This window comes from Brienomyrus brachyistius, chromosome 4 (assembly GCF_023856365.1).
Source record: "Brienomyrus brachyistius isolate T26 chromosome 4, BBRACH_0.4, whole genome shotgun sequence".
In the NCBI taxonomy this organism is placed as follows: Eukaryota; Metazoa; Chordata; class Actinopteri; order Osteoglossiformes; family Mormyridae; genus Brienomyrus; species Brienomyrus brachyistius.
The window spans coordinates 6,989,123-7,006,822 of NC_064536.1; the positions used below are offsets into that span (position 1 = coordinate 6,989,123).

The following is a 17,700-nucleotide window of genomic DNA, read 5'->3' on the forward strand; positions in this document are numbered from 1 at the left end:
GCTCTGAGGTCTTAGCTCTGCAGTCTTAGGTCTGAGGTCGCAGATCTGAGATCTCAGTTCTGAGATCTCAACTCTGAGGTCGCAGATCTGAGGCCTTAGCTTTGAAGTCTGTAGCAGGAGATTATTATACAGGATAAAACTATGGCCGGATGTGTTACAGCACTAAGGTAAATTCAGAAAGGAAGTGATTAAATCAATAGAAAACGGTACTGAGACTCTACTAAGGGTAAGTTTAAGCTTTCACTATTATGTATGGCAGCCGTATAATTATAGCAATAGGATTACAGCAGGTACTGCATCCTAGCAGGAGTGAGTCACATGGCCTAAATTTGTCCACTGAAAAGAGAAAAGAATGGTTGAATTAGTGCAATTATAAATGAATATTTCACCTTTTCATCCTGAACTGTCAAAGCAAATGTATTCACATGTAGAATCATGCATTGCAGGAATAACAGATTGTAGAACTTATATATTCAATATTTATTATATTGTGATTATATTATTTATCGTAATATATTTAATATGTAAGTTCTGTGTTTTTACTTGATTCTCTCTTGGGAGATATTCATGTGCTGATTGTATGGTGCATCTGAGCCAAACCAATTAATGACAAGTTGATAGCAAATGTTGACTACAAATGTCTGTTTTTTAAGCTCTGGTCATAAAGCTCATTTGCCCACTTTTATGGTTTTGCAGTACCTAAGCTGGCCCCTTCGACACCTGAGATAAATTATCAGCCTCGTCAGTACGTCCCTTTGGCCGGATAAATAAACGTAAGCGTAACTGTAATAGGTTCCGGTTCTAGGTGTTGCCTGGAAGCCTTGGGTGAGTTCCGTACCCGTGGCAAGGTCACACGGAGCTCGGAAGGGCACGGGACGCCTACAGCCGCCATAGAGCTTAATAGGTAGATGGAGTGACCCTTAGTCAGTGGCCAGATGTGTGCCCTTAGCAGGCTTGGCCATGTGCCACCCTTCCTGGGAATTACTCACATTAAAGGCTGGGTGAACAGACGGCGGAGACGTAGCCGGAGAGCGCGCCGAGCCCCGCAGTGCACCGCCGCCGAGCGGCCCCGCCGCGTGCCGCGCACGCACCGAAAAATAAGAGCTTTCCGCGTGACCCCTGCAATCTGTTCCCCGTCCTTCGTGACAGTTGAACTCAGAACCACCCCTATCGGCACCCCCCTCCCTTAAAAAAAAACATGCCAAAAACAAGCGCGACGGGAAAAAAATACCCTCGTCTTTATTGTCATCCGTGGGAGGTAAATTCCAGGCCTTGGGGATAAAATGGATACAACAAAAGGAGAGAAAATGAGGGAGTGGTGAAGGACTGCGAGCGCTCCACGCCTCGCGGGTTTAAAAAAAATGAAGATGAACCCCAGAAAACCATAGGAGGGTGTAGATGAAGGTGTGGAAGACGGAGAGTCAAGCAGATATTTTTGCGAGATCAGGTGGGGGCTCAATATACGAGAAGTTATCCAAGAGCCAGACGAAACCGCAAAACGCCATGCCGTAACTATTTAAAGCGTTCACATAAGGGACTGATAATCTGTTAAAATTACAATGTTCTTAAACAAAACTAATCATTTTTAATTATGCAACGGTAACAATTTCTGAGGATAATTAAAAAAAAACAACAACAAGCTACACTGAAGAAGCGGCTTTATCCGGATTTTAAAACATGATTCATAATTTTAAATTACACTTGTTATAAAATTCTCCTTTAACAGCTGAATTTTTTACATCATCGGATTCAGACTGATACTGGGATCAAAAGTTATTTTCTCTGCGTTGGAAGACTTGTATATGATTGAAACGCCGTTTTAATGCGCTGGGAGTGTGCGTAGGTGAGAGGCTCTCAGACTGACCACATGGCCCAGAGCTCACAGCACCACCTGGAGGAAATTACCTGGAATGAACTACCGAGTGCTGAATCGGCGCCGGAATTCGAACCCGAGGCCATTGTTTACCTACTTGGCTAACAAAGGTTGAACTCGGAATAGCTTTATTTCTGAAGGGTGGAGAGAAAATTAAAGTGGAAATAAACCAGAACCTGACGGAGAGCGATTGGGAATCACACGTAATGTCCCCCCTGACCCATGAAATAAGAAGATATGTCAGTGTATGATGGTACACTATAATAAGGTACTGATTAAAGCTAACCGTTAAGGATACCTTCCATTTTAATTATTGTTCTTGTTCATGTTTTTGTCTCCACGCTAGGAATATTATTTATGTTTATTTATAATGTATTCCACGCTCATTGCAGGTGATTAATTACTAAAAACGAGCCCCTGTTATTCACATCCAATTAATACAAAAAACGTAAATTAGTCTTTAGTTTATTTTCATAATTTACACATTAATCAAGTTAAACTTCAGATAACCCTCACGCAGGTGGTTCTGATCAACAATTTGGAGAGCACGTCTCCTAAATAACCGGAGAATTAATCATCACGGAACCGTATAAAATACCCATACGCGTGCTGTATGTGTAGTGTGGTATTAATATGCATTGAAACGTATATGTGCATTCATATGCATTCTTGCCATGTAGCAGTCATCTGTTTAACGTTGGGCCTCGTTAAAGGCAGCTGATTTTCATCTTTTAATATATGCTGCAAAAGGTCGTGCGATTTAGGTTGAGAAATAAACCAAAATCGCGATTCTTATTCGAGAATGTGTCTAGCGAAGTTAGTATTAATCTTTCTTCGGGCTGATCTTCAGACGCTAAATTAAAGCTGCTCGGTGCCCAGTAAGTGAGGATGCCAGATGATCGGTGCAGAACGGATGTCCCCAGAGACGGAGTCACGTGAGCGTCCCTGACACGCGACGTCAGCGGCAGATGGCATGGGTACCAGCCCTGGCAGTTGGCATCAGTGTCATTTCTCAAAAGGGAGAGATAAGGGGCCGGGAGGAAGAGGGAGAGTACAACAGAGTCTCACTGACATCTCCATCGCGAGGCACTGGGGCTGGTGTTTAAACCTGAACCTTTATGGAACATGAAAACACACAGTCCAGGTAAGCACATTTCAATGGATATAACTGCATAATAACTGTGAAATGACCCGTTCATGTTACTGGTTGTTGTGTATATAAGATAATTATAGTCTTTTGTTTACGTTCATATGAATGATTCAATTAACTTGAACTAATTAAAAGCAATACGTACATTATTCTACCCGAGTAAATGTCTGGAATTCCTTAGCAGAAATTATGTTGCGTTTGTTGAATAGAAATATTTTAATGCTGACTGAATAGTATTGAAATTCAACGGGAGGTTTATTTTGATGCGCAAGCGTGACAACGCTTTTATGCCGTAATAAGATGCGCTGTATGTAAAATGCATCCCAGACTGGGGCTTTGATGGGCAGCGCAGGAGTGTCACTGACTCCGCCGTGTTGTCGTCCCAGGACAATGCTGACCGTACCCTTCCAAGATCCCGATGCCATGCAAGACGGCCAGTTCGGCGCAAACTTCACACGTGAATACCAGGCTGACCGCAAAGTCCGAAAGCAAGACGCAACTTCCCAAAAGCCGGAGGCGGCCCCCAAACCAGAAGAAAAAGAAACACAGGAGGACAATTCTGAAAAGGACGAAGACGACAGAGAGGAGGACCAAGACGAAAACGGGCTACCAAGAAGGAGGGGGCCTCGGAAAAAGAAGACCAAGGGCCGAGTAGACAGGGTCAAGATGCGACGCCAGGAAGCCAACGCCCGGGAGCGCAGCCGCATGCACGGACTGAACGACGCTCTGGAGAGTCTTCGTAAAGTCGTGCCCTGTTACTCCAAAACGCAAAAGCTGTCCAAAATCGAGACTTTGCGCCTGGCCAAAAACTATATTTGGGCTCTGTCAGAGACTCTCAGCGCCGGCAAGAGACCAGATCTTCTCGCCTTCGTGCAGACCCTATGCAAAGGACTGTCACAGCCCACTACCAATTTAGTGGCGGGATGCCTGCAGCTCAACGCCAGAAATTTTCTTACAGATCACAATGGGGAAGGGTCGTTCCCCGGCAGGCCCCCCTATGATGCAGTATACCCGCCCTATCCCAGCCCAGACATGGGCACACCCGCAGGGCACGGCAGCGGCACCATAGACAACGGAAAACCCTTCAGAGCGTACGGGTACTGCGGTGCGTACGAGTCGTTCTATGAGAACACCTCCCCGGAGTGTGTGAGCCCCCAGTTCGAGGGTCCGCTCAGCCCGCCCATGAACTTTAATGGGATTTTCTCCCTCAAACACGAAGACACATCAGACTATGGCAAGAACTGTCACTACGGTATGCGTTACTGCGCGATGTCAGGCCGGACCCCCATCGGGCAGACCTCAATGTTCAGGGTGTCAGCCGAAAGCCATTTCCCATACGACCTGCACCTGCGCAGCCAGCCCTATGCAATGCAGGACGAGTTAAACGCCTCTTTTCATAATTAATGAGAGAAAGTGAAGGTTTGCCAGGTAATTATTGAAAATATTTATGTATTTGTTTGTTTATTTATTCACTTGTTTGTTTATTTGAAGCGCATCTGAATTATTTACAGTATGCATAGTGTTTTACTATAGGTTTGGTTAAATCTGAAATCGCAGTGTAGCCTAATTATTGTTTTAGCCTACAAAAAAATTGTATATGAATAATTGGTCAATTTTTCCCCTTTATCCACGGACGCCGTTATTTAACTGACGTGTGCACCCAGGTAATTAAAGATTCCCTAACCTGGGTTATTACGGATATCGATTGCATATATTTGTAAACGGAATGATTAGTGACTAACAGTCCAAGGTCAGGCGTAACCCAATTACGACATTCTATTGGGTATTGTTTTCTGTAAAAGTTAAACTCATTCTTACTGAAACACAGTCGGTGCGCACTTTGAATATTACCAGAAGCCCAAGCAATAATGGCAATACCAACTATGCAACACCGAGCGGCTTTGAGTTCCCCTCATTTCTGCGTTATCGCATTATTTAGCGTTCAAGGTTCGTTAGAGGGTTAATCCTACTCTTCTCAATAACTATTTGGCAAACAGTTTTCAGTTTATTAATTACGGAATCCAAATACGTTCCGTGTTAATGTGAAGACACAAGTGTGCACAGGAGAATAGATAGATAACGATTAAAAGTGTTTAAATGTTACATTGAATAATGCGTTACATTTAAAACGGTGTTTTAAATTAAAATGAATTAATGTGATCAAATTATCCGGTCTGTTGCTACTAGTTATTTTTTAAGACAGCATGTCCTTGGAGAAGTGTCTCCCGGTTTTGATGTGCAGGCCAAAACGCTTCTTGAGGATCGACCACACACATTTGCACGTCCAATGGAATCAATGCATGGACGATTTTATTTTAGATGTCCTCATGTCATCAGTTTGGCGGCGCAAAACCGTTTGTACATAGCCGTACCGTTTACATGTATATATACAACTTGGATACACCGTATGCTTTGTAGCTGTTTATATATGCAACTTTTATTTTTTTTGTCCCATTTAGTATTTACAATGGTACGGATTTTAGTGTTTATTTATGTTGACGTATTGTCCTTAGACAGTTAAATCATGTTTACAAGATTACATGTCAATTGTAAGGATGAAACCTGTGGAATATATTCGATGAAAGTTCAGACTTCGTCTCCTAATTGAAAACGGTTAAAATCGCCTTAATTTAAATGAAATATTCGGCACGTATCAGTTATGCAACGGCATGAGTGTTGGAAAAACGGCTTTAGGCTTTGTACAGTAGATTATTTTGATCTTTTATGATGAAAGTTTTCGTGAAGAAAAACCCATAATGCACTAAATATTTGTTCTGCACATTTGTATTAAACTAAGTTGTTTTGTATTGCCAAACGAATAATAAAATGCCAAGCAAAACTCAAGCAGCTGAACTTATTTGTTTTATTGGTCAATGGTTTGTCTATCGATTCCGATTATTTGAAAGATCTGAAATGAGCTTATACTTTAATAGAATCATACATTCATCCCAAAACATGTTTACTATCGCATGAAGTTCGTTTGCATGTATATTTATATATCCTTTCTGTAACATTGAAAGCAATTGTTCACACACAAAACCATATTTAAAATAGTTTTGTGTTAATAACCTCGTGTTTAAACACGCAGAAGCATACAGTACACCAGTGGAACAAGAGCACAGAGGAAATATTTAAATGAGCAAATATAGGAAGCGCATTCATATACTTTACTGAGTCAAAATGCAAAATTGCCTTTACTGCCGAATATTGTACGACACCATTTAAATATAATAATAATAATAATAATAATAATAATAATAATGACGGCGTTATATCAGAGATATATTTTTGGTTTTATAATTAAATTCTCAGCTATATAAAAACGCTTACATTTTAGTTAAAACGGAGAATTCAGTTGTACCACAAAATAGTTGGCGTATAGTTAGTACACACAAACAAAATAAATAACTGAGTGGTCGTAATGGTCACGTCTTCTGCGTGTCCTGTTTGACGAAAAGTTAAAAAAAGTTATGGCAAAAAGTTTTTTTGTCGTTTACAGGTAGCCTAACTGACAATGAAATGAGAAACCTTCCAAACCAGCCCACACAGGAAGCCGTCCCGTTTCGATTTAGGTTTACCCGAAACTCATTTGGTTTCCGACGTACTATTTGTCTTTTTTTTACACCGCACGCCGTTTTTTTTACGAACATTACAGAAATGCTACCCAAATATATGTTCTTTTTAAATACCACAAAAGTTTAAAGTGTCGTTGAAAATAGAATAGAATATAGCGAGAATACATACGGCTTCCCTATAATGAGTTAAAAAAAAAAAAAAGCGAAGTGTTGCATGAATATTAAAAGTCAATGGGGAACGTCTATGTGTGGCTGGATGGGAGCCAGCCGGCGACAGACTGCGCATCGGGCCTCGCATCCAAGCGAGAGCGCGCTCTAATCCTTGGGTGAATGTGCATTGTCATCCCGAGGAATTAACATGACAGCCCGCGAGCGCGAGATCGATGGCCGTGCAGGGGTCGACTCTGACCCGTGCCGATGTGATTACTTCAGGTCAGCGTCATATGCTTTGAAATGAAGTCACGGTGATGAAGAGGGCACCTTCACAGCAAGGTCCGCCCTCCGCCCGAGGCTTTGACATCATCATAACTAAGGAAGAGTCATCTTCTCGAATAATGTCTTGAAACCATACGTAGTGATCATGTAAGTTTTTAGGTTAATTTGAAATTGTACCTTTGCTTGTCACTGGGGCTGCATCCTTGTAATTGTACCTTTTAAAGTACGGAAAAGGACTCTGGGGAACATTCTGAAGGTACAAAAAGCATCAATGTACCATCAACGGTACAGAAATGTTCCTCAGAGTCCATTTCTGTACCTTAATTTGTACATTTACCTACAGCTAAGGGTACAATTGGCAGATCCTTGAGGGTACAGCCCAAGCGACAAGCAAAGGTACACATTTTTACTCTTTCTTCAGAGCGTGATAGAGTGTACTTCCATTAACTTCAGGTCAGCGGGTAATAAGGAATCTAACTTCACAACCTTAAGATTTTCTATTTTAATCTTACCAGAAACTGATGTCGACTCCTCAAGAAAGATATTTAATGTCAATGGCACCAGTACATTCAGACATATTATTAGCCTACTAGCTAGAAATGCTACCTTGGTTTGCTGTACCTTATCCAGTCCTGTCTTACCGTGAAGAGTATAGCTTTTTATCAGTGTCTTAGATTCCTGAGTAGACGGCAACCTTGCATTCTCCTCACCCTCATTCTCACCCTTGTTATGCAAGATGTTTCCAGAAGATCACCTGCAGCCACACATGGATTCACAGATGCTGCGTTCCAGTTAAATGTCATAGAGGTTCTCAGTTTGTTGACAGGGAGTAGGAACCCAGTACATACTAGTCTCACATACAGAAACATACAGCCCAACTGAATGAGTAAAACAAGAGACTGTGAGACCAATTCCTATGTCGTGGCTCCACCGTCAAAGCAGAAAATGGAAATTCTTTTGGAATTCTTTGCACGGAATGTGTTTTTTATGCAATGACGACTAAAATAAAAACGCTCCATCAAATCTGTGGTCCAACAGAAGCTTCCTTAGGCCCAGGAGGTAGCCTAGTGATGACAGAACTACCAACGTAACCACAGAGCTCAAGAGGATCATTGCTGTTCCAAGCTGGTGATATTTAACCCAGACTCCAATAAAATTTCAAACTGCATGACTGACTTTGGTTGTAAGCCAATGTGTGTGTGTACGTTTCTCTGCATAGAATTTGGCTGCTAAGGGGTTAATTATCATATAAATGGGGACCTTTAAAGTAGTTTATTTCCTGATGTCGTAAAACACCCCGAGACAGTGTGCAGTTATATAACTTTATTGATTTAAAAGACCAGAAGACTTGGACAGAGTGTAGATAACATCTCATCATTGATTTCTGGCTCCGATGTCTGTCTATTTGCTGGTATATTTTGTCTTTAGTGCGTGTTTCAATTTTAAATATTTGAAATGGGCTTCCAGCCTGGACAAAAGAGACCTTAATCTCCGTAGGGTTTACATTATATTACAATACATTTACTTTTATTTAACAGACACTTTTGTCCAAAGCCACATACAAGTGAGGTAAATAGCAAACATATGTGCTGTCAACGAGTCAACTTGCATTGACAGTGCAGCAAGGCTGAGCTATCGATGGATGCCGAGGTACAAGTGCAAACAATATTGGAGCAAGACCAAGATTTACCAATTAATTTTTAAACAAATGATTTAAAAATATATATATATTTTTTGTTCAAACCAAATGTTGACACTAAGGTGAGTTACGTGTGGTATGTGTGTACCTGGATTCACTCAACGTCAAAGCAACATCTGGTATGCCATCCCCTCAGTAATCCTTCAGCCGGCTCAGTCACCATGGGCTTTCCGGAATTTTCTCTCCGAGATATCAGTCCTCTGTGACACCTCTCCTCCAACAGCCAATCAAACAGGCCTCTGTCTGAAGAGCTTCTGCTCGTCGGATGCCTAAATCAGGCAGATATGGCCACAGTTTGACAATAAAACTGACAACTCAATAAGCTTCGTTCGGAAATGTCTAATGAATCAGAAATCAAACGTATGAAACATACGACTGTCTTAGCCGGAGAATCTTCTCCGCAATCGTGTCATTTATTACCTCGTCCCTTTGTGAGATCTCTGTCGGCGGATCGAGTTGAACGCTGTCAAATGTTTGTACCTTCCCAAATCGACGCCTATCTTCCACCTGCTGACAAACATCCTGTTCGGGAAGATGAACAGATTTCCCGCCTACACAATGTGGCTGTATAAAATCTATAGGGTTTTAGCCTGCCCAACTGTTGTCTCCGAACATCTTCTGCAAACAGTCGTTTGCGTCCGACCCTAGAAAAAAAAACAGCAGGTGAGCTTAAACACAGCCGTGCTGTCGTGTGGATTTCAGCGGCCCCTTTAGTGACAGGAAATTGACAATAATTTTCCCAGGAACAACATAGGCGAACCGTTCAAAGTCGTACAATAAATACTGCGTTCATTACGGCAGCTTGGTGACTTGGTGACAGGGTACAACATGCTAAATGGGCTGTTTTACCGCTGAAGTGCTGCTTCACTGTTGTGTTTGTGTGTTTTTTTTTTTTTTCATTGTAATTAGAAAGGCAAACAAAACATATGGAAACGACGGCAAACAGCCACAAAGCATGGACGGCAGGCCGCTGGATATTCACACGTCCGCTTTACATTTCAGATCCCTAATTAAATTGTTCGCTGTGGCTGTCGACTGGGACCCACAGCTTGGGAGAATTTCGTTTAGCTGTGTCTCATACCTTCCGATGGAGCGGTGCTTCGACGAGCGAGTAACAGATTTACAGCAGCGCGGATTTATGACCGCAAACTGTTCGGCCTAAAAAGAATTTCAATGAACTGCTGTTGTGTGTATGGATGCATTAACTTGTTTGAATACTGGCATGGGTGTCCTTCATTGTAATCATGCAGTCTTTGCCTGTTTACTTATATAACTAGTTTATTTAATACTGATCAACTTTGCAGCGTGGTTTAGCGGAACACCAAGGGACCACATCGTGGAACCGGACCGTTCCGGTTTTTTAGCATCAACCCCCGCCCCCAAGGAGATGATACTTCCCACATCTGCTGCGTTATCTCTGTTTGCACCCTTAGGAACCAATAAAAAGGCACAGTGTGGTTAATGTCTCAGGGTGTTTTATGAGAGCCGCTCAGGAAGAAGCCGTTAATGCACAGACGGAACCGGAGAGCCGGGATGCAGGAGGATGGATGGCCTTCAGCCACTTGAGCTGCCTATTCTGGGTCTCAGACATTCATGCCTTAACAGTCAAATAATTCCTTAGCTGATGAATGACAATGTTTTTCTCACAGTCTCTCGTTCTCTTATTTGATGAATGATGCAGGTGGCGCCTCCAGGTTCTTGTGTTGTGGCTCCAGCATCGTCCACGTCGTTTTGTAAACAAAAGCAAGAAATTCCCTACGCTTGGAATTCTTGACGGGGTGCATTTGTTATGGAATGACGACCGAGATAAAAAAAAACTCTCCACATCATTAGTATCCAATCTGTGATCTACCCGAAGCTTTAGGGCAGAACTACACACGCAACCACAGAGCTCAAGAGGACCACTGCTGTTCCAAGCGAAATCTTGATACCCCCCCCCCTTATGTAATAAATGATGCTTTATTTGCCATATGCACGATCAAGCTGGAATGTTTTCCTTTTCGTATTTCCCATTCAGCTTTCCTTTGAGGTGAATTTGAATCTTGTGGCATGAGCGCAGAGTCATCCAGAGCTTTCGGACTCCTCCGGAGCATTCTGGGAGGGGGCGGGGGGGGGGGCGGGGTTAAGAACATTGCTTCAGGGCCTAGTGGATATTATTCTACCAAGGATGGGATTCAAATCTACAACTTTCCAATCTCAGGCACATAGTCTAACCCAGTAAATCACGTAAAACACTCCGACTTGCAAAGAGGAACCACAGAATAATAGATTGGAAGGCTACCTTGCACTAAGCACTACCTGCTAACCAATTCAGAGTAGCTATGATACAGCGAGCAGAATGAACAGCTCAGCATCTGTCAGCATGACTGATGTGCTGTTTTTTATCCTTGCTAATTTTCCGATCTGTGCCGGCCTACCCGGTTAGGCCGCGGCGTTCGCCTGACAGCCGGCGTACTCCGGAGCCGAGCTGCAGTCGCAGAGCGCCGGCGAGGGGTCCCACTGGCTGCCGGCCCGGAGAAGCGCAGCGAGCAGACGGCCCGTGGACGTCGTCCTTGCGGCAGGCCGTTGCTCTGTGTGGGGGAGTGAACTCTGCGTCAAGCTGCTCGGTGCCACAAAAGATTAGCGAGCGCTCCAACGCCTTTACCTAAGTTTTTGTGGGTTGCATTCCTCTCGACATCGGAGAGATATCAAAATGATAATGTGACACAAAACACGGACACCGAGTCGTATTATGGATTAATCTTCATCCCATGTGACAGTGAGATTTCGAAATCATTGAGCGTTGATACGGCTGGATTTACTGGACATTGTGAGGACGCTAGTCAACGATCTTCCTCAAGGGCACGTCGGCATGACCCTGCTCCTGAGAAACAAAGCAACAGAGTAATAGGTGACTGTCGACTGTCGTAAAGTGATGAGCTCTTCAACACTGAGCAGGGATGGTGATAATGGTAACATGCCAATGCACTCCCCCCATCCCTGGCCAGCCCCCCCCCCCCACCTTCTCCATCACCTCCACGCCCACCCCCCCCCCCCCACCCCCACATGCCTACCCACATGTCTGCCCCTTCACTTGTCACCGGTGACAGGCCGATTGAATCCCAGGGGCCAAATCACAAGCCTACAGTTTTGACGCGCGATTCAAACCCACCACCCCCCCCCCCTCCCCCCACCCGTCTGTGAAGAGTTAAACACCCCCCCCCCACCCAGCACCACCTTTATTAGAAGATGCAAGGTGTGAAAGACCATATGGCGGAGATCTGAGTGGGAGGTTAAGATCATATCTCAGTGTGTGTGTGTGCACGTGTGTGTGTGTGTGTGTATGTGTGGGGGGGGGGGGGGGAGCAACACCACACCCAGACACCCCCCCCCTCGCTCCCATACGCTACACGACAGTAAGGGTCGCACCGATACTGTTTCGCTTCGGATGCCGGGACCCAGGATACCTCTGGGATATAACCCCGAAATGAAAAGCTTGCTAATAAAATCACTGCGGTGATTAATAGTGTGTGTGTGTGTGTCTGTGTGTGTTGGGCGGGGGGGCGATTTCCAGTAATGGCAATTTAGCACCTTGCATCCACAGGAAGCAACAAATAAATAAATAAATAAATAAATAAATAAATAAATAGATGAGCAGGAGCCCCCCCCCGCCCCGCTCCTCCCTCTCCTATTGTCAGCTCCCTCTAAGCCCTCAGCGTGTCCCGGGTCGCAGATGGTCTGGGACAGGATATTTCCCCCATTAAATTCTTAATAATGATTTCTCCGGGAGCGAGGTCGAGGCTCGGGGATTTCTCCTTTTAATTAGGCGGCTTTAAGGAGCCGAGCTCGTTTGAAAGGTCCGTCCTGGGAGAGCTGGGTGCAGGTGATCCACCACACCGCCACCGCGCAGAAGTGACACCGAAACAGGCACTGCTGCTGCATTTCCATATCGGCCTGGCAACGAGCTGGCACGTGGCCCACCCGGGGGGGGAGGGGGCTGTACCAGGAAGAGACCGGGCCCTATATAGTCTGACAAGCTGACCCCTCACACAAACACCCAGTAAGTGACAAACACGGTCAGCATGGAATCCATGTATTATGCTTATTACATGTATATATATATATATATATATATATATATATATATATATATATATATATATATATATATATGTATTTTGAATCAACTGCATATAAGTACACATTGGCATCATAATATACATTCTATCTATCTATCTATCTATCTATCTATCTATCTATCTATCTATCTATCTATCTATCTATCTATCTATCTATCTATCTATCTATCTATCTATCTATCTATCACCAGTGCAGGCTTGCAGGGTGTCTTCACATCCTTATGTTAAGCCTGAAGCCTGAGACACAGCTAATATGTCGTCATGTTGAAGTGCTAAGGAGTTCTGGGAACCCGGAACCGTTCCCTGTACTCGCTCTAACTCAGGGGTTCATGGTGTGCCTAGAACCTGAACTGAGGCACGTGCAGGACAATTAGAAACACTCATCGTCCGTTTCAATACGAGGCGATTTTATCCGTTTGGTTATTAGTTTTTATCCATGATAGCTTACATTTTTTTAATTTAGTGGTTTAATTTAGTTCTAAAGGTTTTATTTATTTTCTGTAAATAGTCCCATTTGAATATTAAATAAATAAATGGTTGCCTTTTTTTATACTCCCCCCCCCAGTGCAGGCAAGCTAAATTGGCCCTCAGTCATCGACACTTTAAGAGCCCCCGCTGAACCAAAACTGTCAACAGGTACCGGAAATGACTGGCCTGCGGGGGGGGGGCACAGAAAATCCCACTGATACATATCTGTGTTGGCCAGGGCGGTGGGGGTGACATCGTACACGTCCACTGACATTTGAACTGACCCCCAAATAGCTGTACCAGTACATTACCAGGTCCAATTGGTGCCAGACTCCCTGCCTGGCGCCCCCTAGCTACACACGTGTAAAGATAGCTACCCAGCTGGCGGGAGGCGCCGTGGGGAAGCGGCCGCCCTCTATTTAAACGTTCTTGGCAGGCGCTGGGGGCATTTCGCGCACGCGGCCAGGTATGACACAGTGTAGCAAAAAAACTAAAATAAAAATAAACGGGTTTGTGATCACTTAGCAGGTACTTACTCACTGACGCCCATTTAGAGTGTGGGGCCCTGCTCAGAGAACCCGGTACAGCATAGGGTCACATCCAGCCGGCTGGAACTGAAGGCTTTGGCTCTTCGCTATACCTCAATCTGGCGTTTTCTTAGGTTTTTTTAGCATAATTGCTTTTTTTTCCTTGTAAGAAAAAGCCAGATTGTGGGAAGTTTTGTGGGTCAGTCTGTTCATCCTGTCAATGGGGGGGGGGGGGGGATCGGTGGCCCTATTGCTTTCATAACATCGACTCGTGGGCGCAGTTTGGCCAATTGCGGCGGTACAACTTTGAGCAGAAAAAGCAGCACGATAATTTCCTCTGACAGAAAAGTTATTAATGTAAAGAGCACTGAGTGCGACACACCTGCCCCCCTGCACCTCCTCCCCCCACCCAGGGGAGTCTGGCGGGCTGTGAACTCCTAAAGGTTCCTGGGTGGGCGGGTGGAGAGGGTGTGATTCTCTGACAGGGGTGTGAACCTCCTGCTTCCAAGCAGGCAGACAGGAGCGGGTGGGGTGGGGGGGTGGGCATGGGAAAGCTCAACCTTCCCTGCACAGGTATCACAGCTGTCTCCCCAAACATCTGGCGGTGAGTGTCATCTCAGCAGCTCTATCTCAAACCTGCCCCCAGCCCCCCTCCCTCGATGACGTACACCCTCCTCTGGTTCTGGGTCTTGGCTGCGTTACTGAAGGCCGGTGTTCCTGCGTGATTCTCTCATGGCATAGACAGAAACATGGACCATCGCCACAGCTCACTGACTAAGAGCACTGGCCAGTCAGAACCTCAGGGGAACCACGATATTCTTTGCACTTGAGGCCAACTCACATCAGATTTCCACTAAAACAAGCTCTTAAAGATTTGCAAGAAATAACAATAATGTGCTTGGCTCACAGTCTGATAATACTGCAGCCAAGAGCGAAAGATCCCCGACGCGATCGTGACGGAGTTGTTCACACTCGCGTCAGTTTGGACGAGGTAGAAATTTCAGGTTATAACAGAACTCTATCATACGGAGGAAGGGGGGCGCCTCCCTTTCACTTTGGGGAGTTTTATTGGGAGTCCGACAAGCTGAAGCATTGGGCTCATCCATCTCTTCCTACCATTAATGTGAATAAAAAATACCCCCGCTTGAAATATGTATGAGACATTCACACACAGACAAATTGCATGAAGTTTGTCTGTAGTCCGTAGTGCAGTGAGACTAATCAGACAGACATTTAACTGCCATTAGTGAACCGCGTCCGAAGGATTAGTCATTTGTAAAATTGCCGGAGATTCATTAAAAAAAGAAAAAAATTAATAACGAGCTAATGGCCAAAGTCCGTCGCTCACGAAACACCCCCAGAAAGGCGATCGCGGCGCGCGGCCACGTCCAGCCCCCTCGCCACCCCTTCCGCACTGGCTTGGCTTTCTCTGCCCACCCAAATGTAGTCATCCCCACTGCTGCACGCGCCGTCCGCACCACCCCCGGTCCAGAAATCAGGGAACAGATGCTGCGCGCGTCTGCAAATGTTTAAGCATTTAAATACGAAGAAAAACAACATAAGAAATCATTTGATTATTTAGAATATATAGTATGTCTTATCGTACTGGACTACATTGTAATTCAATAAGACAAAAAATATTTGCAACAAACATATAGACAACTGTTTTAACTATAGGGTCAAAGTCAAATCTGTTGCGTTACTAATGACTAATGGACTATTTCTATTTTTGAATATCAGTCATATTTAGTTCATGCGTGTTTGCGTGTGTTTCCGGTGCTTCATGGTCATCCCTCCACTGCATCCCGGCCCACGGTGATTTCAGAGACCCCATCGATCGGGCCCCTAGACCGCCATGGTCTCCCATGGCGTGGCTTCTCATTTAGGCGCTAGTAAATTATAACGCAATTTTCTGCAAACCGCGTTTCAGTACTGTAACTTCATATTGTATGTATTGTCTGGCTTTTCGTTATTCAAACACAGACAACGCTTCCTGTGACATTTAAGAAATCCTCGAATATTATTCAGGACACCTTAAAAGTATGGCTACAGTATATATATTTAAAGAAATCCCACCTGTAATAATAAGAAAATGTTTAATTAAAATCGAGAGATTAACGTAATTCATGAATGTTAATGAGGATGTCAAGTTGCATAACCATCAAATTGTGTGAATCACATACATACACGTGTATATATAATAAGGGAGATGGATTTCATGGAGATATGCTAAATACCTCAAATGTCCCCCTTTTCCTCTAGGACTTGCTTACCATCTCTGGCCCCATGTTTGGCCGTAGCACCTCCGACTTCTGTAATGCCACGTTCATCTCCCCCAATATCACCATCACTCCATCTCCCATGACCCGGTGCCAGTGGTCCCGGGAGCAGCATCAGGCCGATTTGTGATCGTCCTTAAACCTCAATTTCGGTAAATTTGTGGTAAGGAGCGAGGGGGAGATCAAAATGAAGAGGGAGAGAGAGGCATTAATGGGTTAATGCCAACTGGTTCCCCAAAACTAATAACAAAATCAAAAGCAAAAAAATCGCCTTTGTAGTTGCAGGGTACAGAGACAGACCCCCCATCCACACAAAAAAAGTGCATGTCTTTCCTTTAAAGAAGAATTGCCTTTAAAATCCCACTTGATGGGTAATGTTATTCATATTTTCAGATAAACAGCTCTGACCGGATAATAGCCCAGGAGGGCAGGTTAGTCGGTGTTGATTTAAAGGTTGCATCGGCTGCATGTTATGTGGGCCTACTTCTCTTCGAAACGCTTGCTTCTAAAGCTTCATAAAGATTTTGCAGAGGAACAACACACAACATACGGTGTTCAAAGTCAGAGAAAAAAAAACACTTAAAATTTTTACAAATATTTCTTCTAAATACAGCAGTTTTTACATTAAATCAATGACCACAACCTGACTACCCACGATCTGCACCCAAGTTTATACCTGACCTTCTTTTACCTGAAAACATTACACACTGTTATCAAATAAAAATGCAATGTGGTTTGCCGTCTTCATAGAACATCTAATTAATAGGTACATTGCCTTCTGGTTAATCTTGCCCTTTATTTATTAATAACTTTACTTATTTAGTGCATTTGAGTATAAAATGCGCATTTGAGTGCAAAATGAGTAAAAAGGTAGTTGAATCACCCAAGCATATGGACATTTTACGTAATAGAACGCCGTTTTTTTTCTGTCAGACTAAGTTTGCCGCTAAATATGCGTTATAAGCTATACTTTTATATGTTAGTGCAGGTTATTCCGATTCCATCGCGGATAGGTTGTTTCCCGGGCGGCGGTGCGCGGCGACCCGGCCGCCGGAGCGTGTAACGCCGGCGCTTTCTTACGGGCATCTCGGCGCTCGTCTTACAAGCCCAGAAAGGAGTTTAACGAGCACATATGTTGTGTGTTTCCTCATATGTGTGTGTGCGCTCGTCTGTGTGGGTGGTGAGGATGGAGCGGAGGAAGGGGTGTTTGGTAAGATTTAGCGCTGAATTTTAATGTTTAGCTCTCATAAAAAGTGCAAAACACAAAACTCAGTAAACACAATGATAATGAGCTGTACAAATACTGTTAAAAATAACGGCTCGAAATTTTATGGGTGTCCCAACGTTTCTATTTAAAAAAATGCAAAAACGTGCCACGTGGACGTTTACGAACGTCAGGTAAAATACGGAGCGTCATAGACGGTTGAAGTAACAAAAAAATACCGACGGAAAACACCGGTGACCCAAATTTCATCTCTCACATGACCATAAATTTATTTTAATTACAAATTACCATTGCTGGTGGCACCTGCTAATTTTTGAAGGCTTACTTTTTTTTTTGTCTGTTACAGACATG

At 44.0% G+C, this 17,700-nt stretch overlaps 1 protein-coding gene and 1 long non-coding RNA gene across 2 annotated transcripts; one reads left to right on the forward strand and one right to left on the reverse strand.

Annotated features, from left to right (window-relative positions):
- Positions 1–1,206: 1,206 nt before the first annotated feature.
- On the forward strand, positions 1,207–5,867 carry LOC125740797 (neurogenic differentiation factor 6-B-like). Its single transcript, XM_049012451.1, has 2 exons — positions 1,207–3,017; positions 3,410–5,867. Exons 1-2 carry the CDS (start codon positions 2,992–2,994, stop codon positions 4,425–4,427), a joined length of 1,044 nt encoding a protein of 347 aa, XP_048868408.1. The 5' UTR covers positions 1,207–2,991; the 3' UTR covers positions 4,428–5,867.
- Positions 5,868–8,425: 2,558 nt separating this feature from the next.
- LOC125740798 (uncharacterized) lies at positions 8,426–17,391 on the reverse strand. The gene is made up of 3 exons (XR_007397776.1): positions 16,119–17,391; positions 9,153–9,376; positions 8,426–9,001 (listed from the first exon to the last, which is right to left on the reverse strand). It is a non-coding gene; the product is annotated as an uncharacterized LOC125740798 (long non-coding RNA).
- Positions 17,392–17,700: the final 309 nt, after the last annotated feature.